At 45.2% G+C, this 25,722-nt stretch overlaps 1 protein-coding gene across 1 annotated transcript in view; it reads right to left on the reverse strand.

The window, feature by feature from the left end:
• Positions 1–10,726: 10,726 nt before the first annotated feature.
• The window catches only part of HSPBAP1 (HSPB1 associated protein 1), a 38,317-nt gene continuing 23,321 nt past the window's right edge, over positions 10,727–25,722 (reverse strand). The window contains exons 5-8 of the mRNA XM_048310028.1: positions 23,853–24,024; positions 16,374–16,457; positions 13,306–13,416; positions 10,727–13,094 (exon numbers count right to left, since the gene is read on the reverse strand). Coding sequence (XP_048165985.1) covers positions 12,546–13,094; positions 13,306–13,416; positions 16,374–16,457; positions 23,853–24,024 — 916 coding nt within the window. The 3' untranslated portion in view covers positions 10,727–12,545. The remainder of the gene's footprint in view (positions 13,095–13,305; positions 13,417–16,373; positions 16,458–23,852; positions 24,025–25,722) is intronic.

Genomic DNA, 25,722 nt, shown 5'->3' on the forward strand with positions numbered 1-25,722 from the left:
ATCCCACCTGGACAGAGAGGCCATGGAGATGGCAGAACTTAATAAGAAACAAGCAAAACCAATAATAATGAAAACCTCTCTCCCCATTTCCATGATCCTTGTGCAACATTTAAGCCACATAAGGGCAAGGCAAACTCACAACACTCAGGGAACATTTCATACATCAAGTGCTTTTTTTGGGAAGGAACCAAGTCTCTTCTCATTTTGCTTTCCTAAGGGTTGGGAGTTTCCAAAAGCAAATCAGATGCCTTGAAAAATAGGCTAATGTGAGTGTGGGGATGTCACACACATCTACTAGCAAAACAGGCATTCAAGAGAGTCCAGCAATCCAGGTGTTCCTGGCTTGTGTAGCTCCAGGATAATGGTGACCTGTGTAAGCTGGAGCAATCTTGTTTAATAGAAATATAAACTGTTTGGTGCAATCCTGCTCCTGCTGAAGTCTGTCAAGATGACATCTCAGTGGCTCAGTCTTCAATGAGGCGCTGAGTGAAGTGGGGTGATGGAGATGAGGCCAACAGAGAGGGTGAGAGGGAAGGATTAGAGGAGAGCAAACATGGCCACACCAGCCAGGCTCCAGAGAGAAAGGCAGATGGTTACACTGCAGCAGCATTGACATAGCTAAAGGAAATATTTATCTGGACTCATTTTCCATGAGGTGTCACTGGAATTAAGAACCAACACGTCCATCAAGGATGAGGTGCAGCTAGCACTTGGGTTTATGAGGGATATAAACCACCACACTTCAGAGAGCGAGCCAGCCATGTCACAGGGAGGGGAGGAGGAAAGATGCTGTGGGCAAACAGGCACTTTCTGGCTTTCCCCATGGAAAAATGTGCTGGCAGAAGCCATGGCTGGGTTTGGTGTTAGTCTGCTCATGTGGAGCCATGGCACACCCCGGATCACCACTGGCAACTGTCTCCTTATGGACCCTCTACATCAAACCACGCTTCTTCCTCCATCCTGCTGGCTTGGTCTGTCAGGGCCATGTCCCTGTCCCTTTGCTTTCCCTGCCCCAAGCATCCTGACAGGGCTCCATGAGCAGCAGTGGGACCACAGTGAGTCCCATGGAAAACTGGGCAGACATCTCACCATCCCTGTGCCCATCCAAAGGATATCTCCAGACCTTCACAGCCCAATAGTTCTGCCTCAGAAACTGCAACTGGCAGTAAAACAGGGCAAATAGCCCTAATCAGCCTGAATTATCACAAGTTCTCCTCCATCCTGACTTTTTTGCCTCTCCTCCCTTCAGAACTTTGCTCTCTCATTAATCGAAACAGAACCTTTCTGTCACCACTGATTGCATCATCCAACATCAGCTGCCTGGAAGGATAAAAATAAAAGATGGAAAGTGTGTGCTTTTGGTACAAATAAATAGGTGCCAGAAAAGGTAATTTAATTATGCAGTGATTGAATCAGGTGGAAGAAACTGCATTATGCCCACAAAATATCTGCCCTGGTGATCGATTTGAGGCATGGTCCCTGTGTGGTCAATAGATGGGGTTTGGTTGGGAGGGTTTGGAGGAGCTCCTGTCCGATGCCATTGGGATCATTGTGGATACCTCATCCCCCTTTTTGGCAAATTTTGCTGCTGGCAGAGTGAGGCTGGCATTAAAATGCTCTTGTTGGTCACTACAGATTTTCTGTGCAAGAAAAAATTACTTTAGAGTGGATGAGCCTGATGACTGGGCTGTGTCCCTCCATTGCTGCACCTTCCATGGAATTAAATGGAACAAAATGGAGCAATTAATGGACTAAAAGGAAAAGCTCATCATGGATGTGTGATACTGAAAAGTAAAAGCTATGAGGAGGTTATATGGGAGGGAAAAAAATATGGATTTATAGCCAATAAAGGGTCTCAGGGAGGTTTCAGAGCCAAGTGCCCTCATGATGTGCCACAGCCCCAGGACACCTCTAATTAGGATGAATTTCCCTTCTGCTGGAGTTAATGCATTATGTATTGAAACCATTTGTGTTCATCTGTAGCAAATAATTACTTTAAAATGTTATCATTCATTTGGATTATTTGACTTCTCTATTAATTCTATAAATAATGGTTTAAAAGATTGTGTTGAGGTTGGTGGAAAGCACCACTACTGTGTTGTTGACGTGGTGGAGCAGCTCCCTGTGGTAGGACCAGCTGGTGGATGACGTGTTGGCACCACCAGAGACCCAGCCTGAGCCCTCCATCCCCAACAGCTTCCCACTGCCCCTTGGTGACACAGGACACATTGATGCTGGAAATCAACACATGCCTCAAACTTGGTGCCTCTCCCTTAATTGTTAGGAAATGCTCTGATTTCCATGTAAAGCTGCACCCCTGTCCTTGTTTCCCCTTGCTGTAAATTTTCTGTCCCGTGACACCTAAAAGCAAAAGCAATCTTCTTAATCACAGCACTTGAGAGCACAAACAGAAGTACAAGGTAAGAGGCGCAGGGCAATGAGCTCCTCTGTTGTGTGCCCTTCAATCTGGCTTGATAAATGGAGATTTTGCCAGGAGATTTTTCATGCATGAGCATTAAAAGGGGTGCAAGGCTATTTCCTTTCCTTGCAAGGCGAGACAAAGGAGCTGTGCTTTCCAACTCAGCAACATTAGTCTTTATTTCAATGGGGAAAATTAAATAAATGCCTCCGAAAGCGGGGAGAAGGGAAAAGCCTTCAGAACAGGATTTAAAAGAATTATTTCTGGGGTTCTTTGTGTCCTCCTGTTGTCTCAGCCAAGTCCATAAAGCATTAGAGAAACACATGGACCCTGTAAGCACCTCACCAGCAGCCCCTGGCTGGGCACCCGATGTTCCAACCCAGCAAGCTGCCAAAATTTTTAAAAAGTAACCTGTCAATTAGCAGATTCTCTGGGAATAATTTAGTCTGGGTAAGTCCAAAGGGGGAACTTAAAATCTCACTATGTTTAATTTGATCAAGGCTTTAATAACATCTGGCTGGATTAGTACGTGGGTACTGCTGTGCTCCCAGGAGTGGGGCTGGACCTGGCCTCCCAGCACCCCCTGTTTGCTGTGATTGTGTCATTGCTCCACCAGCTCATGTTTGCAAGTTAAAAGGATGTTGTGTGGTTTCAGTGGCTCCTCTGGGAGCTGGGGGTCCTGCCAGCACCGATCCCCCCCACTGGTGCTAAGAGGTGTGAGGAAGGTGGAGCAGCCAATCCTGACAGAGCCACTGTCCTGGACTGGGGCAGGAGGGGCTCTGTGGGGTGGCTGAGGGGCCCAGTGGGGTCAGGGGATGTAGGGGCAGGGGATGGGGGCTCAGCCCCTCTTGCATCTTGTGCCATCACATTGTCCTTCTGTGGTGGTGCTTCTCCTGGGAAGGTTTGGCACACCTTGTAAGAGAGAGGGATTTTGCCCGCCCTTAAATCACGGGAAGATGATTTAAGGAACTGAAAGCTTCAAGCCAGGGCTTCTAACTGAAAAGACACATTGATTTGCTGTAGCTGATGGAATAAAATAATTACTGTGGCACAGAAAAAAAGGAAGCAAACTTTGTTCAAAAAGCCACCTTGGCACGTGCTGTGCATCGGTGGGGCTGGTGCTCCCGGGAGATGAACCTCCTGCAGCCCCAACCTGCACAAACATGCTGGGATATTTTTGGGTGCCCTGTGGTGGGAGCAGGCAGGGCCCAATGCCCAGAGGAAAGCAGGGCAGCGATGGGGAACCAGGTCCCTCCTTTTGGGAGTGCAGAGTCTCGACCCCACTCTGGGGTTGGGGACCAAACCGTATCCCTTAAAAAAGGGGCACAAACGCCAGTGGCCTGAGGATGGGGAAGCAGCGAGCAGGGGTTCCTCTTGCTCTCCGGGCTCTCCAGGGGCTGGCAGCAGGGTGCTGGAAGGCTTTGCTTTTCCTATGGAAGCCGCTCCCTGGGTATGAATAATTGGTCTCCCCCCCGCCCGTGCCCCAATCGCCGCGCATGGAGTCAGTCGCTCCCGTTCTCGCTCGCTTTTCCCGGTGAATATTTCATCCCTCCCACGGCGCGGCTGAGGCTTCCCAGGCTTTTGGGAAGCTCCAGTCTGCCTGCCCGGGGAAGAGGGTGGGAAAGGGCAGCACACCGCACAAAAAATGCCCTAAAATGTGTCCCCAGGGTGCCCCCGGCACTGGCAGCGATCCCGACTTAGCGGCTGCATCTCCCAGAGAAGGGTGGAAAGGCAGGAGGGCTGCGGGAAGAGCAAAGAGGGGTCGCTCTGGAGTCCGCAGGCACCGGACCCTTCTCAAGGCTGGATTGGGGTGATCCCCCTGCGGGAGCAGCTGCCCGGGCTGGTGGCAGCCCCTCACCCCGGCATCCCCCTACCTGACCCTCGGCTTTCCCACCGGCGCCCAGGAGAGCCCCAACAGCATCCGCCAGAGCCGTGAGGAGCTGGCAGCGCTCCCTCGGCCCTCCACGAGAGCACTTGTTAATTCTCTATTCTCCCTTAATTACACGAAAGCAATGACCGTTCTACCATCACTTTACAACGCCTCAGTTTAAATCCACTATTAAGGCAGGAGTGTTGCGGCTCAGACACTTTAATTAACATGAATGATCTCACCTTTGTCCACAGCATCTTTTTACATGTTATTATATCAGGTAATTGTTAAACTATTCACTGGTTTGGAGACGTCTATGCTTTCATTAAAATGTCTTGCTTTTTCTGATCCAGCAGATTACCCACATTTTTACACTTAGAATTTTTAGGTGATTTGAGTTAAATCAATCTGCAAGAAACCAGATGAATTATTTAAAGCACTAGTGGTCTCAAACTAGGAAATCGGATTTGGTCAATGCTTCTCCAAATTTTAGAGTTTCAAGGTGCTCCCAGAGCTGGCTGGGAAATCAACTCCCTATTGAGCAAAGCTATCAAAAGAACAAACTGAATAGTTTAAATTAATTTGAAAACTCCCCACACTTGTGGGGAAAAAAAAGGCATTCATTAATTTTTAACATACCCTTTCTTGTTTCCTCTCTCACCAGAAAAAAAGGCTGGCAGAGAAACCAGGGGCTCTTCCCTCAGGAAACAAAAGCCCTTCCAACCTTTTTGAGCTTTTCAGAAATGCTGCTCATGGGGGTTTTTTTAAAGTGAAATTACACTGAAAATGCAGAACAATTAAATAAAACCCAGCCCAAACCCCCAGCTGATAAGTCCTTTCAGGGCACACTCTGATGTGGATGAAACTTGCTTTTGACCAATTTTGACCATTTGAAAATGTCTGTTCTGTAAAATCAGGGAAAATTGAAATAATTTTTGTGCACACAATTAGGACTGGCTAAAGCATCTTGCTTGCACCCTGTGTCAGCCCTGAAGGTGGGCAGTGATTCTGCTTCTCTGCTAAAACACGGTTCAGAGGGTTGCAGGAGGCTTGGTCCTTCCCAAGAGCACCTCCAGTTTCTGCCTCCAGCATTTGGAGAATGATCAGGTGAAAGCAAGATGGGGATGCAGGCACAGGATGAGACTTTTGCCTCAGCTCTTCAAGGACCAAAGCACTGGGTAAACCCTGAAGTTTGGTCTGAACACCTGAACTTTCATTTCTTACTCTTCCTCACCCAGAGCTGCTTCTTAGAAGCAGCAGGAAAGCTGACTTAGGACAGACAGGGAGAAAATTCCACTGCCACTGGCCTTCCCCATCAGCAGCAGGAACATCTCCTGTTCCCATCCCATGGCAAGCAGGGATATCACTGGAGCAGGAACACCTGGGGGCCCTCATGGCCCTGCCCAGACTCATCTGGGACACACACCTGCCTATGGGCACTGGAGCCCACTGCAGCTCAGCCTGGCCACCAGTCTCAGCTTCAGCCTCTCTTCCTAAGGGCTCTTGCATTATTTCATCCCATTTCTCCAGCCTGGAATCCATTTGCTCCCATCTGCCGGACTGTGGTGGACCCTGGATCTTGTTCATGTCTCTCTGTGTGTGGAGGTGTCGATGGAGCTTGGTCCCAGCCCTGCAGGGCTGCCCCCCGTGGGTGAGGATTACCCCGACTCCCAGCCGGATCTGCTGCTCCCCAACAGTGAGTTCTTGTGCTGTGGATGGTGGTGAAGGCAGAGCTGTGTGCAAGCCACGTCATTGCACTGGTATCAACCTGGGGAGAAGGGCTGGAGGGCACCCTGCATTCAGGAACTGGCTTAATTTTGCCACAGGTGTGACCACCATGGGCGTGTGCCTTTCCCAGGGCTGGGGCGGGTCTGCTGCAGTGTCACCCATCACACTGGAGAGGAGCATCTGAGCCACGGAAACCGTGCTGGGTGTCAGGGTTCTTGTGCTGTCCTGCCTCTGGGAAGAGCCTCTGGCACTGCTGGGCTGGGGGCCACGTCTGTGGCTCCCAAACCCACCCCCCTGAGGAGAGAGAATGGGGAGCACCTCTGACCCTCAGCCCTGTGGATGTGTCACCTGGGGACAGGGCAGGGAGGCTCCTCTGAGGGCAAGGACAGCTTGGTGTGGCAGTGAGGAGAGTCGTGGTTAACTGGGTTAATTATATTCATGTTGCTAGGAGCACGGTGAATTATGTTAATAGCAGCATCTGGGGAAATTACATCTTCATTAATTGGTCCTGATTGCTGTTTGGCAGATGCGAGATGTTTCTGACTTTAGCATGCAGGACAAAATTTATTGTAATCAGCACATGCAGTAAATGCACAAATACTGCTACCATGCCTTGCTAATCGACTTTCTGAAGAGGAAGGGATGATAAAGACCTGCATAGCCATCTCATCCTTGCTCTCCTGCCCCAGCCAGGACAGCCTTGTCTTCTACTGATTCCTGCTCTAGTGCTTCTTCTGACAGAGTTTGGAACATTGTTTTGAGTTAATAATGGCAATAATGTGGTTGACAGACACAGGAGAGCAGTCATGGGGCTGAGGATGCTTCTGTTGCTGTGTTGCACCCTGGAGTTGGCCTTGTTGTTCTCTGGCCTTGATCTGCCCACAAGGCTCCTCCTCATGGAAGTAACGCGGGGGCAATTGGGTCTATTCACATGCTTGGAGTCAAACGTGTTGGTGATTTGGAGACCTTTGATCCCGTCAGGTCCCCAGCAGGAAGAGAGGAGGCTCACCCAGGCAAGGCTGGCCTCAGGGCACCACCCCTGGGTGGGAGATGGGGCTGCTGGTGTGTGAAGAGACGCCAGTCATGGCCAAAGCAGGGGTGTGCTAGGTGCAGTCTGTGGTATCGATCTTTGCAACGCTGCAGCTTTCAGTCAAGGGAGCAGCAGCAGACAAGGAATAAACCACATTGCAATGAGCTATCACACCATGGCAGAAAGCTCCATTCTTAACCACGGCAGAGATCCTAATCCCTTTGGATAAACCCCCAAAGCTCCCAGCAAATGCAGAGGTAATACATTACCTCCCTGGGGAAGCGCGGGCTGAAACTCAGGTGAGGCACCGAGTCCCTCATGAGGCTCATCTGGGGCCAGCAATAAGTTGTGTTATGGCTTCACTTGCTCTGCTTTTTTGCACACCACCATCTTTCATTTTAATAGTGGTTTTCCAGCCAGCTTTGTTAGGGTTGCTGCTAATTGGGCTGGATTCATGTGTCCCACCAGGGCACAGGACAAGCCTTGCACTGCTCAGAAGGGAACGGTTTTACTGCCTGGTGCTTTCAATGGGCATAGCCCAGGTTTTGGGGAGCATAAGGAGGGGACGTGACAGGGGTGAGAGAGGAATTCAGGAACAATTTTAACTCTGTGCCTGCCCTTGAAGTTCCTATGTACCCTCCCTGTGGCAATGATGGGACAGAGTGGCTCCACATGAGTCAAATATCTCCCAGGAAGATGAAAACCTGTTTTACAATCAACCTTTCTGATCTGGAAAGATGTGGGGCCATGTCTTTTGAAATTGGATTTAAAAGTTCTTCAGTGCTGAAAGTATCAGATAAAGACCTTCGCAAAGTGGTTTTCATAGGTCATCATAAGGAATGAGAACTCATTGCTGGGACAATTCCACCAGAGCTTTGGAAGCAGCAAAGTTTGCACCCTCAAAATCCAGAGCTAGGTTTTACTGAGAATCTGTAACAGGTGCTGAGGGGGGAGCTGGCCGTGTCTTTTCCATCACACTGCCCCTGTAAATGAATGCAAGGACCAGGACAGCTGTGATACATGTGAGATCTGGCTGCAAAGCAACGCTTCTGGCTTGTGGGACACACTTTTACCCACTCCAGGGCTCCCCAGGTCCCTCAGCATGAGGGCACTGGGAGGTCAGAGAGCTCCAGGGTTTCTGCTTGTGTTCTCTGAGCCTCTGAGAGACTCACAACAATCCTCTCCCCACTGCTGCTGCACAGCACTTGCCAGCCCTGTCCCCACTTCCCCTCAGTTCTCCCTGGAGCCCTGTGTGCTGTGGTCCTGCCAAGCTGGCTGTTCCAAGGTGACCAGAACTTCCAGCTCCCTGTCACCCCACTAAGATGGACAAACCCCACTAATTAGATGGAGAAATTGATGTTTAGTGGGAGCATCCACTTGGGATGTCTGCAAAAACACAGCTCTGAAATGTGTGGCTCTTTAGTCAGAGATGCCATTATCCCACTGCCCCTTCAGCCAGTGTGGCAAAGTGTCTCCTCATCTTGCTGTGGGTCAGAACTCTTTGTCTGGAAGAACATGGTACAGGAGATCTAGGATCTTTTTCCTCCCCCATCTGGATGAACCAGATGGTAAAACCAGACCACTTGTTTGCAAAGGTCTTTCCCCATCAGCCGCCATTGTAATAACACTGGAAATGTCAGGAAACTCCCATGAGAGGGAGCCTGCTCATGCCAAACACCAAAACAGTTCATATTTGTAGCTGAGAAACACAGCAAGGAGCTTACTAGTTGGCAAACAGACTGAATTGTAGCACTGCTTTTATTTTAAAGGGCAATTAGCAAGTGGAAGGATTCTCTCTGCCTCTTCAATATGCCGTGTTTGTTAGCTAAAAGCTCAATTTATGGTTAATGTTATATGATAACATATGTCACAGCTCTGCAGTTGAGCTGCTCTGTGGCATCAAGAAAACTGTGCCAGAGCAGAAGTCCTGAGGGAGGCAAATGTGGGCAATTGAGCTGTGAAATCCAATGGTACCCACCAAATGTAGTGGGGAGGTTTTCAGGAGAAAACCTAAACTCTGGAAGACGTAACTATTTGGGGTTTTCCCTTCCTGCTCACTTGAGAGCTGAGACTGTTAGACCTGGGTGAGGTTTCTGCAGATTCCTTTTAGTGAGGGTGGTGCTCAGGACCGGTGAGTAGCAATGTCAGACAGTCCAGGAGAGATAACCCAGGCTGGCCCATGAGCCACCCTGTAAACCTGGTGCTGGTGCAGGGAACACCCAGAGTCTCCACCAGGCAACTGGAACAGCCTGGATGTGTGTGGGGAGATGAATGTGCTGCTCCATCCCGCTGCTTGGACTGGCCCCGGGCTGGAGCAAGGCTTTAACTCCAACACCAGGCACTGCAGTGTCCATGTCTCGCTGTTAACTCAGCTAAAGCAGAGATGACAAGCACGTCACCACTGTGACCACCCTAGTGATGGCTCCAGGCTATGATCTCAACTGCTGCCATGCCCACTGCTGACAGTGAGTGGGAAATACTCTTTCTAGGGAGAGAAAGTTTTCTATTAGCAGTTGCAGGGGGCTAGCACTGGGTTCCTGCTCTTCTTGGAGACAGACTGTCACCAGAGAGATCAGAAATCATTTATTTTTAACGCTATGAATATGTAGAAACTTGTCTGAGCTTTGCACGCGGTGGCCATGAATTTAGAAACGGCGTCAGGAATCGTGGCATTCAGCACCCTGCAAATCGGGTCAGAGCCATAAATTTCTCTTACTGGTGCACAAGCCATTTGCCATACGTGACTTTCTGAATTTGTGGTCATTTCTTTCTCTGTCCCTGTGTGCAGAGTGTATGACTGAGATTTTATATTGCACCTCTGAGACACAAAGCCCTTCTGGTGCTTTTGCCTTGCATCCTAAACAGCCTCACTTGCTCTTCTCCTCGTCCCCTTGGCTTAATGGCTTCTGGCCACAGCCTGGCCCTTAAATCATGGGCTGCACCTGGACAGGCATAAACTGCAACTGTCCCCAGACAGAGAGGGTTTGATTGGAGTGGTGAGGGATGTGACTCTGAACACAGCTCAGCCTTGGGAGAATGCTGCTCCTACACTGAGCCCGAGGTGAGACTTCTGGAACAGGCACCAAAGGCAATGAGGGCAAGTCTTACAGAGACCCCTGACATGTTCAGTGAGCCTTTCCAAGGACAGTCCCTTGGAATACAGAGGGAGGGAATGTTCAGCGTGGATATTGTGGGGATATGTTAAGATGATCTGTGTGTTGGGAGGCAAGCTTAAGTTAAGCAAGTTCACACCGTGGGGACTGGAAGATGATGCTGCCATCCTCCTCCTCCACTTTACTGCCTGTGCTTCTCCTCCCCCACCTCTATCTGTTCTAGACATAAAATCTTTTTTATCGCAAGACTAGTTTTGCTCAGTGTATTAAAATGAAGCATTTGCAACCCCTCCTCCCCAGTGCAACTGCTCCCAGCAGCAGTGCTCTCCAGCTGGTCCCAGCCCCTCTGGTCAGCCTGGGAAAGGCAAGCCCAGCAGCAGGACATGAGCAGGGTCTTGCTAAACCCAGCTCTGCTGAGATATGCCTGTGCCGCAAAATGAGTCTGCTCTATTCCACAGACTGCTGCCTGTGAGCCTGGTGAATCACTAAAGGCAGCAGAGGCGACCAAGATGTTTCCTAACTGATTCTGAATCCCTCTGTCACAGCAGTGCCATCAAACAAACAGGAACTGTATCAACAGGATTGTTTATTAAATTCTGGTCTGGTTGCAAGGGGGCAACCCCACTGAGACCCTTTGGTGTAGAAACATGAAACAAACCCCGTGGATTGTCTCACGTTGCTGAGAATTGTATCTCGCCTGCAGGTTGCCCTTGAGGATCATACACAGGTGTTATCAGGGTCTGAGCCCAATTACAAGGGCAGAGCAGGACACTGGAAACTGCACATTTGTGGGTTGCAGATGGAGCTCGTGTGGCCTCTGCTACTAACTGAGAGCCACTCTTCAAAGCCAGGGTCTCCAGCAAACTACATATACAGCTCTGTTTCCATCACAGTAAGGTTTCTGTGCTTGTTAAATGTGAACCTTTGAGCCTTTTCAACTTAATCCTCTTCCAAGTGTATTAGGTTTTTGCAGAGATTTTTGAAATGGCAAGGTTTCCTGAATTTCTGATCTGTTGGTGCGTAACCCTTACCATAATTCGGGGCCCTGCCAACCTGCAATCTGAATAAAAGCGAGAAAGCACCTTTGCTACCAGGATTTTTCAACTGTAAATTGGTGGGAGTTGATCTTTGTGAAAACAGCACTAGCTTCATGTATTTAGCAGGGAACACACATCAAGCAAAGGAAATACCAGCTGCAGGGCTGGTGGTGCAGGGTTATGGATATGGGAACAGGCTGATGATAGAAACTGGTTTGTTGGTCTCTAGCAGACACAAGCAAAGAGACATTTTGAAAGCAAAGGTTTCACAGGAGCTGTCCCTGAAGCTGTCTCTTGAAACTGTGGTTAGGGAAAATGCCTCTCTGTTGCCACCACAAACAGAAACCAGAGGAGGTGAGAGCATCCTGGAAGATGCCAGCAGCTTTCTTCCCGGGTTTTGTTCAAGCCTCCATGCATAGTTCAGAGTTAACAAACCTTCTTGCCTGTATTTCATGTTCCCTAACTTTTCAATCAAAGAACAACCCAGCCTTTGAAAACAAATCCAAGGACTATTATCCTTTGAAGAAAGGATGATCTTGTTCAGCAACCATTTACAACCAAAAAAAAAAAATTACATTTTGATTGTTATGGTAAAGAGAAGGACAGAGGTAAAAAGTCACAGCTGTTTTGCTTTGTTCCTTAGAGATAAGGGACTGTGCACATCTGGCTTTAAATAAATAATAACAGCAACTTCCCAATGGCCTTTAATCTCCCAGCTTCAAGAGTTTCTGAACTAGCTAAAGGTTACTTTCTTGCTAAGGGCTTTTGTCTCACTCCAACCTAGATCTTTGTGACAAAACTGAAGTTATTTAGTGGAAGGGAGGAAGGATGCATTAGTGAGTGCATTGTTTCTTGGCTGAGGTTTAGGTTTATTTGAATTTATTACTTCTAATGTAATCAACTGATTGCTTACTGACCATTTTATTTTAAACATGGTCAAGGACTGCAGTCTACAGTCAGTCAATCTGTCTGCTCCCACCCCTCTATGTGACCATGTCCCAGCATTCCCACTGTTGTCTATCATCAAGCCATATTTGTTTCCCAGCTCAGAGCTGTAGAACACTGTGAAGATCCCACCTGCACAGCACGGTGGGAGTGAGACTGTGTGTGCTCTCTCTTGTTCATAACACTGAGCAGCTCAGCTCCCTGACTACACACACCTTTCTCTTCTCAGCCATCACTAACCAGCTATTCTTCTTTCAGCTCAACTTTAACCTGCACTTAACCATTAACTCTATCTGTACCTAAAAATTATTTGAAATGGAACATTCAATTATTACAGATCTTAAACATGCTGAACAAGGCTGCTGTTTGATTTCTGTTTCAGAAATGATAAAGCACTCCAGCATCACACTCTTGCTCTCTCCAGCAGCAGCTGAGCCACTAAACTGATGACACGAGGATTAACCAGACAGTCTAGCAAGTCATTGGTAGAAAGGGCTGTTTGTGGGGTGCATGAACTGCAGTCTGAACCCATTTGATGTGCAGCTGTCTCACAGTCATTGCTCATTAGCAATCTCTTCCTCTTGCAGTGTAAGTTTCCAAAATGCTCTCCTTCATTTTCATGGAGATCTCTGCCGTCACTTTCAACTGCAACTGCACCCATCACGTTTGTTTTGTGAGACTGTGGTAAAACCTGAATAAGATGAGGCCCAAAAGGTATTTTCTGCAGCTCTTCTGCCTTGGTTGTTGCACAGTCCTGGGTCAGTAATGTGCAGCCCCCTGGTTCACAGCCAACTTCCCTTCTCTTCCTCTTGCATGAGGTGTTTGTCTTCTGCTCTGCACCAGTGCTGCTGGAATGTGCCTGCCCTGACACACTTGTCTCCTGACACTTGAGATAGGCAGACACTGCTTCATTCAGGTACTGAAGATTGATTTCATGGGATGTTGCCTCAACCTAAGAAAACACCCAGAATACATTCAGTTAAAAGCAGACATGTTTCAATTCAGCCTTGCGTGATTATCTTCCATGAATTGCTTTTGCTATGTGAAGGGACGGAACTTTAAAATTCTTTTTCTCAAAGCAGCATAAAGACTCAGGGGGAGCTAAGCAAAATGCCATTAATTCTTTGTTATTGCTGCTATAATGGGAGCAGTAGAGGGCTTACCTCCGTGGGATTTAGCCAGAGATCTCCATCACTGGGCTTTTCTGCTGATTTTATGGCGCATACCAGCATTCGAGTTATTGCCTCTTCTACACGGGCTTCATGATCTTCATCCTGCCTCAAGAGAACAGAAGGTTTTAGGAAATAGATTCGCTCACGATTCTCTGCAGAAAGCTGAAAGATCTTAGGAAGAACATGGATGGCCTTAGTTTGAAAGCCACATTCATGTATGTGAAGTCAGTGAAAAGTTTCAGACTCTGTTCCTGTGTACAGCCCCCACACAGGTGACAGCACAGGCTTTGGTGTGGCTGCTCATCTGAAAAAGGATTTGCAAAAAATAGTATGTGCATATAATCTTTTCCCTTATTAGTGTTTTGTTAATTTAATCTGGTGCTTGAAATTACAGTGCAATATTAGCATTTAATTAATGTATGCATTTAAACAGCTCTTTAGGACTAGAAGAGCCATATAAGTACATAGCACATTTTTATATCTACATATTATGTCTAATTTAAGTAATTAAAACACACAGGATGTTACAGCAAGGCAGCAGCTATCTAGGGGCCATGCAAGCACAAAAGTGAGTATTAAGGAAATTTAGGAAATATTTTATCATGTAACAGCAGCTGACAAACTGCTGCACTTTTGAACATCACCAGAAGGAAAACCATGTTTCCTCTGAAAGCTCTCCTGCAAAACTAAAACCTAACTTGATAACAGGCTCTTTGTTTCAGGCCTTCACTTCCTGCCTCATTCCCCTTGGACAGCTGGATACTAACTAGGTTAGGATAGCAGAACAACTATAGGATATTTTTTAGCTTTCTGTCCCGTTTGAGCTTCTTGTACATGGAAGGGAAGGGTATGTGGAAGGAAAGGTAGATTCTCCTAACTGGACGGGTGGTTTGGTTATCTCAATGACAAGTACCTAGAAGTGGATACATAAATTTGCTTTAATTGAGATGCTTAGATTTATTAGTTTGGAGGAAAGATGCAACCTGGTCAACCCACAGCCCTAATCAGTCTAACAGTGGATCCAGGGAACCTGTCAAGCAAACCACACATCTGGCTAGTACGAGTGCTGAAGGCAGCAGTTTGTCCTGGAACCCTAAGCAGAATTTGGGATAGAAGCAGGGGGAAGTGCTCTTGGCATTTTGTGGCTTTGGATGCTTGTCTTTTTAATGGCCTTGTGTAAAAAGCCACCAAAATACAGAGTTTGGTATCTACATGTGGAAATTATTTAAAATGTTGCATTCTTGATATTCATCCTGGCCTGCTGGATAACAGGGCTGTACTGATTGCATGACAGTATGTTAGAAAGCAAGGAATACTTTTGGGTAGCTCACATCCAGCTGAAAACAAATTAAATTTCTACTCTAACTCTTGCCAATATAATTAATGGTTTCACTGGGACTGTAATTGTTGGTGTGATTCACATCTGTCAATATGAAAGCAGCTGGTAACAGCTGCGAGCAAGAACTGCTTGGTTTGGTAATGGAAATGTTCTCAGAATTGTCCTTTAGAATCCATGTCAGAATTTATTTTTATAGATGGATTGCCCAACACCTAACAAACCATGCCACATCATCAGCTGCAGGGATGATTTCTGTAAGGAACTTTCACCTGGGCTGCAATAGCCACACTTGCTTAGGGCAGATACCAACATTTGGGGTGTGTCACTCATTAGCAAGATCCAGCAAACACTGCTCTGGTTATGATGCCACACAAGCACTGACTCTCACTGTCACCAAACAGGATCTTGGTGACTTCTGCAAGACCTCTGTGAGAGGAAAGGCCATAGAGTTTTGCTCCATTGGTTTGTTTTCCTTGCAACATGTACTGGCTAGAAATGCTCAGGCCCCACCCCAGCACCTGGGAGCTACCAGCCAAGCTGATCCCATCACGGCCTGCTCCTCCAGAGGGGCACAACTTGTGAGGCACAGCTTAGGGCACAAGTGTGTGTGGTGACATCAGAGCCTTTCCAAGCCCAGGGCACACAGCCAGTTCCTCTGAATTACCTCAAAGGCTTAAATTCAAGGCAGGCTTAAGTGGCTGCTCTACAATATAGTTGGTGCTTTCTCTGGCAGTGGAAACAGCCTGACTGCACTTAGGGCTATGTAAGAGCCTGGTCTGGGCTGTCAGCCTGCTGTCCTTGCTAAATACATAAGTTTCATCTGGAAAATTTCTCCATGAGGGAAACACTCGAGTTCCTTTGCTCTGCAAATGCTTGGTTTGATGTTGGTATGAGAACTGCATCGTGTGGTCTTGGAACAGCAGCTGAATTCATGTGTTCTTTCCCCTGCAGATTTCCAGTCTAATATAGCTTTCAGAAGTAGAAAAAAAAAAAGCCAATGGGTATTTTAGTGAGGCAGCTTTCAGAGGCCATTTCAAAAATTTAATATTAACCTAGGATTAATAATAAAGTAATTTGAATCAGAAAACCTTCTGGAGTATTGAGATGATCTAGTGGAATATGTCCCTGCTCACTGCAGGGTGGTTGCACTAGACAACCTTTAAAGGTCCCTTCCAACCCAAACTAGTCCATGATTCTATGATATCCCTGGAACCATCCCATATATACTGGTTAACATGAGCAAGAAGAATCAAAGCCTGCAGAGAAGAAAATTAAATACTTGAGGAAATCCAACTTCAGGCAAATCAAAACTATCACAGAGGAATGAAAATTCAAAAATCCTCTTCCCCTCCCTTCCCATCACATTAATCTGATTTAAATTCTAATTTAGCTTTGCACATAAGCTTGTCCTTGAGGTGAAGTTGATGGTTTTTTGTTCTCTACTCAGCACAAAGCTGGCTACACCTTACGAAACTGGACATGAAAAGCTTAGCTTGTGTTAATTGTTTACCTGATTGAAGTAAACTTGAAAGGGGATTTCTGCTGAACTGGGGCTTCAGGTCTGGAACCTTGAAAGGTTCTTCCGGGAAAAAATGTATCCATAAGGGCTCTTCCCTCCCCAGCCTCTCAACACAACACACCCAGTAGGACTGAACCTGGCAGCCAAGGGACAGAAATCCCTTGGAAGTGCTACATCCCCATGACATTAAAAGGAAAATACCAGTTCAATCCAAGAGTTTATGCTGACAGTGACAGGATCAATGGACTCCACATAGTGCCACCAGTGCCTTGGAACGAGCAGGACCTGGAATTGGAGACATTACATTAGGGTACAAGCAGAAGCCTGAAGAAAGATAAGGTGTTTTAATTTAGGTGATGTGGGGTGCAGAGATAGAACTGAGGCAAGGACACAGGGGTGAAGGGTGATATTCATTTATCTCTTTTAAAGAGCCTTTTCTCAAGACTTAAATGCCCACTCTATCAGTACTATCACATAAGAAATGGACATGATCCAGGACTACCTTTCATCCAAACTCCTTCCCATATGGTCCCAAGGAGGACTATAATCTTTAACTGCTGTAGGTAAGCAAAGTCCAGCAGTACAGAGGGGTGCAGCTGGTGTTGCAGTACATCAGCACTTTAGAGAGAGTCTCATCCAAGCAGGAATTCTTTTGTAGACCCTCCAACTGAGCAGACTTCCCAGTTCCTTTAGGACTGCCAGCTGGTTTCTCCAAAAAGCAGGTATCCCTATGCTCATCTAGGTGACTAGGTGACAAAACATAGCTTTAATTCTGGTAAATAATCACCAGTATTAAATTTGTCACTTTTAGTAGACAGGCTTTTAAAAGAAAATATCATGGTTTCTGGGACAATCTAGTTTAGATCAGAGCTTTATAACAATATCAGGATGATAGCTGTGACATAAAATTGATTTCAACCCATGGTTTTTATGGTACAAGATATTGATGTTGTTTTGATGATAGAGGACAAGCTTTGCAGATTACTGAACATTAGATTAACATGGAGCTATCAAGAAAAGCATGGAAGATATTTTTTGACAAGTTACAAAAATGGTCAGAGACAGATAAAAATATACACTTCACAATGGAGAAAATGAAGCAATGATCTGTATCTGAATTGCAGACAATTCTTTCTCTTGGTAGACACAAATTACTTAGAAGAATGTTCTGCTACCCAGATAGCCCTGTGCTTCATTATATCAAAACACAGCTAATGAGAAAATGTCTGTGGAGGAAACAATGGCACCAGTCCTGCAAACACTTACAGGACACTTGGAACACTCTCATTTTTTGGGCCAGATGACAAAATGTTCTCCACAGGCTTCAATTTAAGTCAAACAAAAAAAAGCACTGGCTCTCCAAAGGTCAAAAACATTTGGAAATTATTCTTTTATCTGGTACAGCATACAGAACAGAAAAGGAAGTCAGTCAGTGGAGAGTCATTATTTTAAAAATATCACTAGTTAGTCCTGACATATACGTGTATGAAACCCTACAGACTACAGCCAAAACACGTTTTCTACACTGAACAAGTTTCAAAATTTTGTTTTTATCACTGAAACATCCACTTTAAATGAACAGTGCAGTTGCATTAACAGCAACGGGTTTATTTGTAAGGAAGTGTTCGCCTAAGTTTCACTGTCTGCAAAATCATCCAACCCACCCCCCAAATGCTCATCTGCTCTATAGGGGATCTTACACTGAATGCTGCTAAAGAATCTGGGTGCCCTCCAAGTGACTGGGTGTAATGAGGAACCCTGGAAAACTCTGTTTTACAGCAGAAGAAAGCAGAGCTCCCGTAAGCAACAACGGGATCCTTCCTGTGAGACTTCTGTGGGAACAGTGAGCTTCCAACATGCTGAAGAAGGGGATGAAGACACTGGGGAATTGGTGCAGAGGGACTGCAAGGGAACAAGAGCAAGAGACAAATTCAGGGAAGTGTATAAATGTTTCAGTAAGAGATGCTGCCTGGAAAACCAAGATGGAAATTAGGCATGGAACGTGCTGGCTCCACACGACTCACATGCAAAGCAGAGACAGAATTGCTTTGGAGAGAGGAGGTACAGCCAGGAGGAAAATACAATCCCCCCAACTTGTCCTGTGTTTTCAAACCAAAGAGGAGGAACTTGGTCCTTTAGAGACTAATCAGATTTCCCTTGCCAGCAGGTTAAGGGTAATAACTGCAAAACCGTGTCTTTCTGCAGCTGGCACTGTTTGCTGATGCAATTTATAGAAGACCTACAGAGCTGTGACTCGAATAGGCAAAAGAGGTTCCATAACGACACTTGCTCTCCCTCTTTTATTGCTGAACAAGCTTATGCTTGTTAAAATAAGGATTTATAGCAACAAGAAGTTTGAAAATTATCAAAAAGCAAAAGGACTAAAACTTTAAGGAAGATGGAAGGCATGAAAAAAGGTAATAAAAACAAAAAAATACAGCTGGCAAGGGAGCAGAACTAACAAAAGACCGAAAAAAAAATGCCACCAGAAAGAGGTAGGATTCTTCTACATTTACAAACTAGTATTCTTCTAGATTTTCAAATTAGAAGCAAATACACCCACAACAAAATGAAAACAAACAAAAAACCCACCACCGCTGCCTCTAACGATCAATTCCATCAATTCCACAATAAAATAAAGCAGACTTCCATATGTTTATGAATATGGGACACAGATTTAGCTACATTCCTATAGGAAATGTGAAAGTAAGCCACAGTGAAACAACATACACACATGCAGCTAACATTTTACAGGGAAAATGTAAATTTCAGTAGCAAAACAGAACTACTCCAAGCTAAGAGATAATCTTGTGCTTGCCTGCTTTCTACAGAACATATCTAACTTTATTTGTGCTGGGAAGATACTGATCTAAACAGTAACCAATCAGATAATTTTAATATTTAGGCTAGTGACAGCCAAATATAGCAAATGAAGTTAAAGTAGGACAGAAATCCCAGAAAAGATAAAATGAAATGCTGTAATGGGAGGAAAGAAACCAAAGGAACAGTTGGGAGAGCAAGTGGAGCAATGCTGAAGACTTGTAGGGCACAGAGAACAGAGCAGGTTTGAATTCTCAGTGGACATGATTAACTTGATACAGTGCAAAGGTAGGGCAAAGGTGGAATTGCTTCAAAAAGAGAGCATACCCTGAAGTGAAATATTACACCAAGAAATTTCTGCTCATTAGAAAAAGATGTTTAGGTAAATGCGCACAAAAAGGAAGCCAGTGTGATGGGAAGATAAAGACATGGGGCTACAGGGGGACCCAAGGAAATCCCAGAAGTGTTTGCAACCATGGAAATGGAAAATGAAATGAAATAGATGCAGGCATAGTCAATTCTGTGGGAACACCACCTGAGGACTCTGTGTGAGCACTGCTGCCCCAGCCTCTGCCTCATCCTAGCTGGTGCCTGGCTGCCCTGGTGCTTGGAAAGTGCTTCTCATCCTGCCTTCCTCCTCCCTCCTGGTGTCTTCCCAGCTACTGAAACGGAGCTCCAAGGGCCACTGGAATCAGAAATATGGGCACAGCCCTGGGGAAAAGCACAGTGAAAAGGGAGGGAGTGGGGCTGTATCAGGCCATGTCCATAGTGACCCAGGTGAGAGAATGAGGGAAGCTCAGGGAAGAGGTGGAGAAATAGTCAGGAACTTGCAGCTTTGACCTTTGGTCTGACTGGCTTTTGGGGCGTTCATGGGGTTCTCCATATGTGTTGCAGGTTGAACAGTGCTTTTATTACCAATCCTAGCATAAATTCAGCTCCTGGACTCTTCTGCTTCTTCTGTGATGCAGATGATAGTTCTGGTGTCTTGAGGTTGGGTTGGGCTGTCTGCCTTCTCTATGGGGTGACTTGGGGCCAGCTCTACAGTCTCCCACATGAAAACTCTTTATTCCTTCCCCAGAACAGAATTATCAGCTATCTACTATGCATAATGCTGTGGCCAACTCTGAATTCTCTTTTACTAAAATCACTTAAACTCTTCTCCAAAAAAGTAGGATTTTTTACTGTAACCTCTTTTAAAAAGTCTTTTGTATACTTTGAGCTGGAATATTACACTGCCTTTGAATTATTGCATTTCTTGACTTACTAAAACACTTTTCTTTGGTATCAATTATATTCTTCTTGGCTATTCAGACTGTCTGTTCTACAATTCCCCACTTTAAGCCCAATCTGATGTTCTCACACCCTTTCTTTAAAGGCAGCACACAGGGAAATCCCTCTCTGACTTCATGAAGATTTCTTCTTGCTCAGGGTTGGGTTAGAGGTCAGAGGTTTGCCCACACTGTTGGGAGCTCTGGTGCTGAGCAGGATCCCATGGTGTGTTAGATTCTGCAGCAGGAGGACAGAAAGAGAAAATCCTGCAGCTAAACACAGGATTGAGTGACAACTGTATTTGTGGACACACAAATGTGTTTCTTTAGACTTTGAGAAGCAGATAAGCAGAAGTAGGGGAGGGGAGCTTCTGAGCAGCAGACCATGGTGAGAACCAGCAAGCAGTAATGTTGATCTTTTTCTACAATCGTTTTTTCCCATCCAGTGACAATATTTTTCAAAGCCAGAGGGGGAGCATCCTTCTCAGACTCCATGTGCCTCTTAGACTAGCTCAGTTAGGCCTTTCCTTGGCTTCTGCACTGCAGCTCCTCTGGCTCCAGGCTGCACTGGCGCACAGGGCCAGGACACAGGGCAGGCGAGCGCTGCCTCTAACAGCACCTGGGGTAGCATGAGCAGGAATGGGATTGGTCATGGGAGCCCAGGGTGCCAGCTGCTTGCTCTCCATTAGGAGGGCAGGTGTGTGGAGCCTTATGTGTCTACCGTCAGATAAACTCAGATGTACTTTCTAGTCTTTCTACCATTGTCTAGTTATGTGGCTATGGATTAACAGGGAGATGGATTAAGAGCAATTACATTAGTGAGCAGGAAGGAAGCCAGAAACCAGTGAGAAGTGGGGCAGAGGAAAGAATGATCAATGATTTTATACTTGTACAGCATCTCAGTTTTTTGTAGCCTTTTCAGGTGGTGTTCATCTCTCCTATTTTTAATCATCAAAAAAGTTAAGCATCTATGTGCGTAGGCTCCTTCTATAGCCTGTGCTGAAGGACAAGGTGGAATGCATATTCCTGCAGGACTGTAATTGTGTAAGACAGGAAGGATGCACTGCCTTGTTCAGGTGCCAGGTGCCACTGATGGCAGATAGGACACCTGTCCTGAACAGGGTTTAAGCTGAGGATGACAGATCTCTAACTCTCATATCACTTGTCCCAGAGTGTTGGTAGAAGATACTAAGACAGTTAAGTTTTGTCCCATTTGTGGTCTTTTAGGGAGTATTTGTATATTTGAGAAAAGAGTCAAGGTGTTACTAGAAATGCTGCTCCATACTTAGTCCTCAGTCTTGCAACCATCACATAGGTGACCAGGTCCAAACATTTAGAAAGAACCCTACATTTGTATGAGACAACTTGAGTTTGTAACCTTGTGGATATAGTGATGCACTGCTGCAAGCCCTTCAACTACTCAGCTGCCTATTTGAATAAGCTTGACATCTAAATGTTTTCATAATTTGTTTCAAAACAGATACTAATGTATAACCAGAAGTTCTGTTAAGACCTCTGTCGAAATGCCGCTGACTGCCATTGGTCAGGTACAGGATGAAACCTTAAAAAACCTAAAGTCTCACTCAGTTACCAAAATTCACCTCTGAACAATACAGTGGAAGGGCACAAAAGATCTAACTGAAGTACACTCAGTGCACTGGCACAGTGTTACATGAAGGAATTCTGCTTTCAGGCAGACGGTGTAGAAAAATGGCTGGTAGCAAACATCAACCAGAAGGTGGCATTAGACACATTAAGTTTTTGATATTCAAAGCTGCACTCACCCTACATGCAGCTGCTCTCCTGAATACCTAAGAACACCTCTGTCTTTGTTTTTTCAGCCCTTTATTGTTACAATAATCCAAAATGCTCTGCATACCCTCTGGGAATGAGTGGAGATGCTACATATTATCACAAAATAAAGATGCCTACAAATTCTTCAGTAATTGGGCTAATTCTATGTGAAAACCACTGTTAAGCACATATCAAGACTTTATTTAGGAATCCTCTCCCTTGTTAATAAAGGAGTTTTTCTAGGTCATTCCTTTCCTCTGCATCAAATGGCAGCAGTTCCCAGCCACTTGCCCCATAAGCTTCAGGATGAGATGCCGGCAAGCACCACACAGAAGGCACTGATAAAATGGATGAAGGCAACATCTCACTGCTCCATCACTGCTTCTACATTACTTTCCCCCCCAAGAAATCCAAACAGTATCTCCTTCATGGCAATGCAGACAAATTGCATTACTGAGCTGGCTCAAGATCTTTATTCCTAGCAAGATTAATTTGTAATTGCTTTAAGCCTAATTAAAATTAAGATCATATTAAAGGTTCACTACTACACTTGATCATCGCAAAGGAGATTATAAATTCAAATAGTATTGGGGATCAGGGATAATGCAGCACTGAATGGATGTGGCATTTTTATCAATAGTAAAAATTTGTTCTTTGTGCTTTAAATTACTGACTGCTGCAACCTTACAAAGTGCTGAATATGAAACTGATGTTTTGCTTTAGGAGTATGAGCTAATGTAGTGCAAACAGTGAAGGCTGATCACAGATTCCCCATTTGCATCTATACCAACTGCAGAGCATACACTTCCAGTTGATGGGTATCATCCTCTTGTTGGAAGCTACTATCCTGCCCCACTCTGCCTCCTCAAAATTAACTTGATTAGCAAAAATCCATTCTTTAAATTGTTGAAGGCAGCTGGGTTTGCCAGTTAGGGACAGGGGAACGCTTGTACATGTTGTTGAGCTGGTAGGTCAGAAGAGGTGACAATATCTAGTAGGAGAATGGCAAAAGGGCTCCAGAAGCAGCAACTCCACTGTCAGAACAATGACCATGGCAAGGTTCCTTCGGAAGGGCCTGACAGTTTGAGATGCGCAGCAGTGCGCTACAAGGACATGCACGGCTGAACAAATGAAAAAGGGTAATTCAGACTCCAAATACAGACCTTGTTGATTAAATAAAGAAGGGCACTATTTACAGCAGGAGACTGGGAATCATGAGTCCTGAGCCCTGCTCTCACTCTGCTGCTGACTGCCTGTGTGACCGTAAGCCAGGCACTTAGAGTTGAACCTTCTCAGTAAAGCAGGATTAATATCCTCACAGCCCTGTAAAGCACCATGAAACCTCTGGATGGTGTGCACTCTAAATGCAGGTATCATCATTAAAGTATTTATTAAAGCAACACATGAAGGCTATTCACTATATAAGTTCCTTTGTTAGCTCTATATACTCATTAACCAAATATATTTTGTGGAACATACTGCTGCCAGAGTAGACAGGTCAGAGTTCAAGAAAGTTCTGAAGTAGATAGATTTGAGGTGGTTGCAAGAAAGGTGGTTCAGGAATGGAATCAGGCAGCTGATTGAACTAGCTCTCTAAATGTCTGCAGTTTTTGTACAAAAAATTCTGGGCAAATAACTGTCAGCAGAGAAAGTTCCTGTGCTGAGAGAAATCTATGAAGTCTGAATGTGGAGTAAAGGAAGAGGAAAGTTCCACAGACAATTTGTTAAGATTTCCTAGCCCTTAATTAGCCAGTTAAATAGAATATTAAGTAATGTAAAGCTCGTCTATAAATGGTACCTGTCCTGGACTGAGTGTAACAACATGGGCTGTTGAGTTCCTAAACTCGGGAAAGCGTTTCAGGTCAGGGTTGGCAATGTTGACTTTGCTGAATATGCTGGATTCCTCATAAGGGATCCTGGTAGGATAAAGGAAACTGGTATCACCAGGTGGGAAGAGGTGCCATCTCTTCCTGAAAATAGAGAGAAGATAAAAATGTATTCAGTGCATGTCACTTGCAGCAAAGAACTAAAGGCAGTAGCAAGGTTTTCAATAAAACATAAATGTGCCTCGCTGTGTGAATCTCCTACGCAGTGAGAACACAGCCAGTGCTTACAGGCTGTCTCCTGAAAGTGTTTTTAAAATATTCCACTTTTTAATTTTTTAACTGAAAAGATTTACAGCTTCTCACCAATCATTTTTAAAAGGCAGATAAAATAAAATTTAAAAAAACTCTCCCATCTGGTTTCTCCTTCCTCCTTTTAACATACAGCATTTACAGATGCTCAGAGCATTAAAAATTGCTCTATAAACTAGAGGAAATAGTTTTGTTACAGACAATGTATTTTTGTTCACTGAATAAAAAGCTTTCAAAATCTGTATTTGTTTTGAAAGGAGGGCATTGTGTGCTTAGGATGGCAACAGTAAAAGGGTATAGGTATTATCTTCTGTTTCCTGCAGTACTTACATGGCTGTTAGTCATGAACCCCCATTCTTAGTAAAAATCATGCCAAAGATGGCATAAATAAAAACCAGACACATCCCTAGACAAAAGCATCCTTAAACATCTGTATTTTTTTGTCAGTTCCACATGATGAAAATGTGGCTTCTTGTGCATTTAAGGACTTACTGGTGTGACTAAATGCCAGATGGAGCAGGACAGGGTTGTTCTGCTCATGAGGGCACTCATATGCCAGGTTGCTCTCTGCATGCCTGAAGAAGCACATGAATGCACCACAGTGCAAGGCCAAGCAGAGCTGAGACCAGACTTTGTCCTCAGGAGCTAATGTCTCTATTTCACTTACGCAGACCAGATCAAAGAGAAAAAAAAGAATATGGAAGAACTGGTGGTGCCAGTTTTATGGGTATTATAAATTAAATATCTTAGCAGGTACATATGGTATTCAGAAATATAAGTTTTATGTGGCAGTACTTTAAGTGATAGAAATAACCAGGAGGAATACACAAAGAGAGAATTTATTACATTTAAGAGGTGCCAGACAAATAGTACAACATGACCACGGTAAAAAAAAAAGTAAAGGCAGCACTTTACAGCACAGCTGTGTAGCTCTTCTCTTTGGTTTGGACTCTAGCAAGGGCTTTTCTTTGTGTCCTTTCCCTTGGCACTCACTTCTTGCATTTTGTCAACTGCTTCTGGTTGTCAGTTCTAAGTCACGGATCTGAAAATGGGAGCAAAGCAACCAAATGGCACAAAACCAGAAGAGACAGGAACAGAAGAGATAGGAATAGCAGGATAGTCAGAACTACAGAGACCAGCACAGATGCAAGTGCCATAGGCTGCTGATATTTCTTGGTAAATACCAAAGCAACTGCTGGATGCAAGCACAAAACCACTTCTCTCAAAATGCAAGCCTTATTGCGCTTTATTTTGCCCTCCAAGCTAGATCCTCTGAGGGGGCAGAGAACGACTAGATTAGGAGGCTCAGGGTTAATCCTGCAGGCTCACAATGAAGCAATATCATAAAGCAAAAAATTAAGAACCCTGAGGGATGCAAGGAGGAAATTCAAGATAGCAACAAAGGGCTAAGGAGTTGTCCCTGGCTTTCCTGCAAAGGCAAATCTATTTAAGTTTAGCATAAGCTCATATTGCGTTACAAAGCCTGTCTTGTTGGTGAGTCTCGAAAGGGAATCTTTCTGCTCTGAAGAAGCA

Source organism: Corvus hawaiiensis, chromosome 7, assembly GCF_020740725.1.
Source record: "Corvus hawaiiensis isolate bCorHaw1 chromosome 7, bCorHaw1.pri.cur, whole genome shotgun sequence".
Classification (NCBI taxonomy): Eukaryota; Metazoa; Chordata; class Aves; order Passeriformes; family Corvidae; genus Corvus; species Corvus hawaiiensis.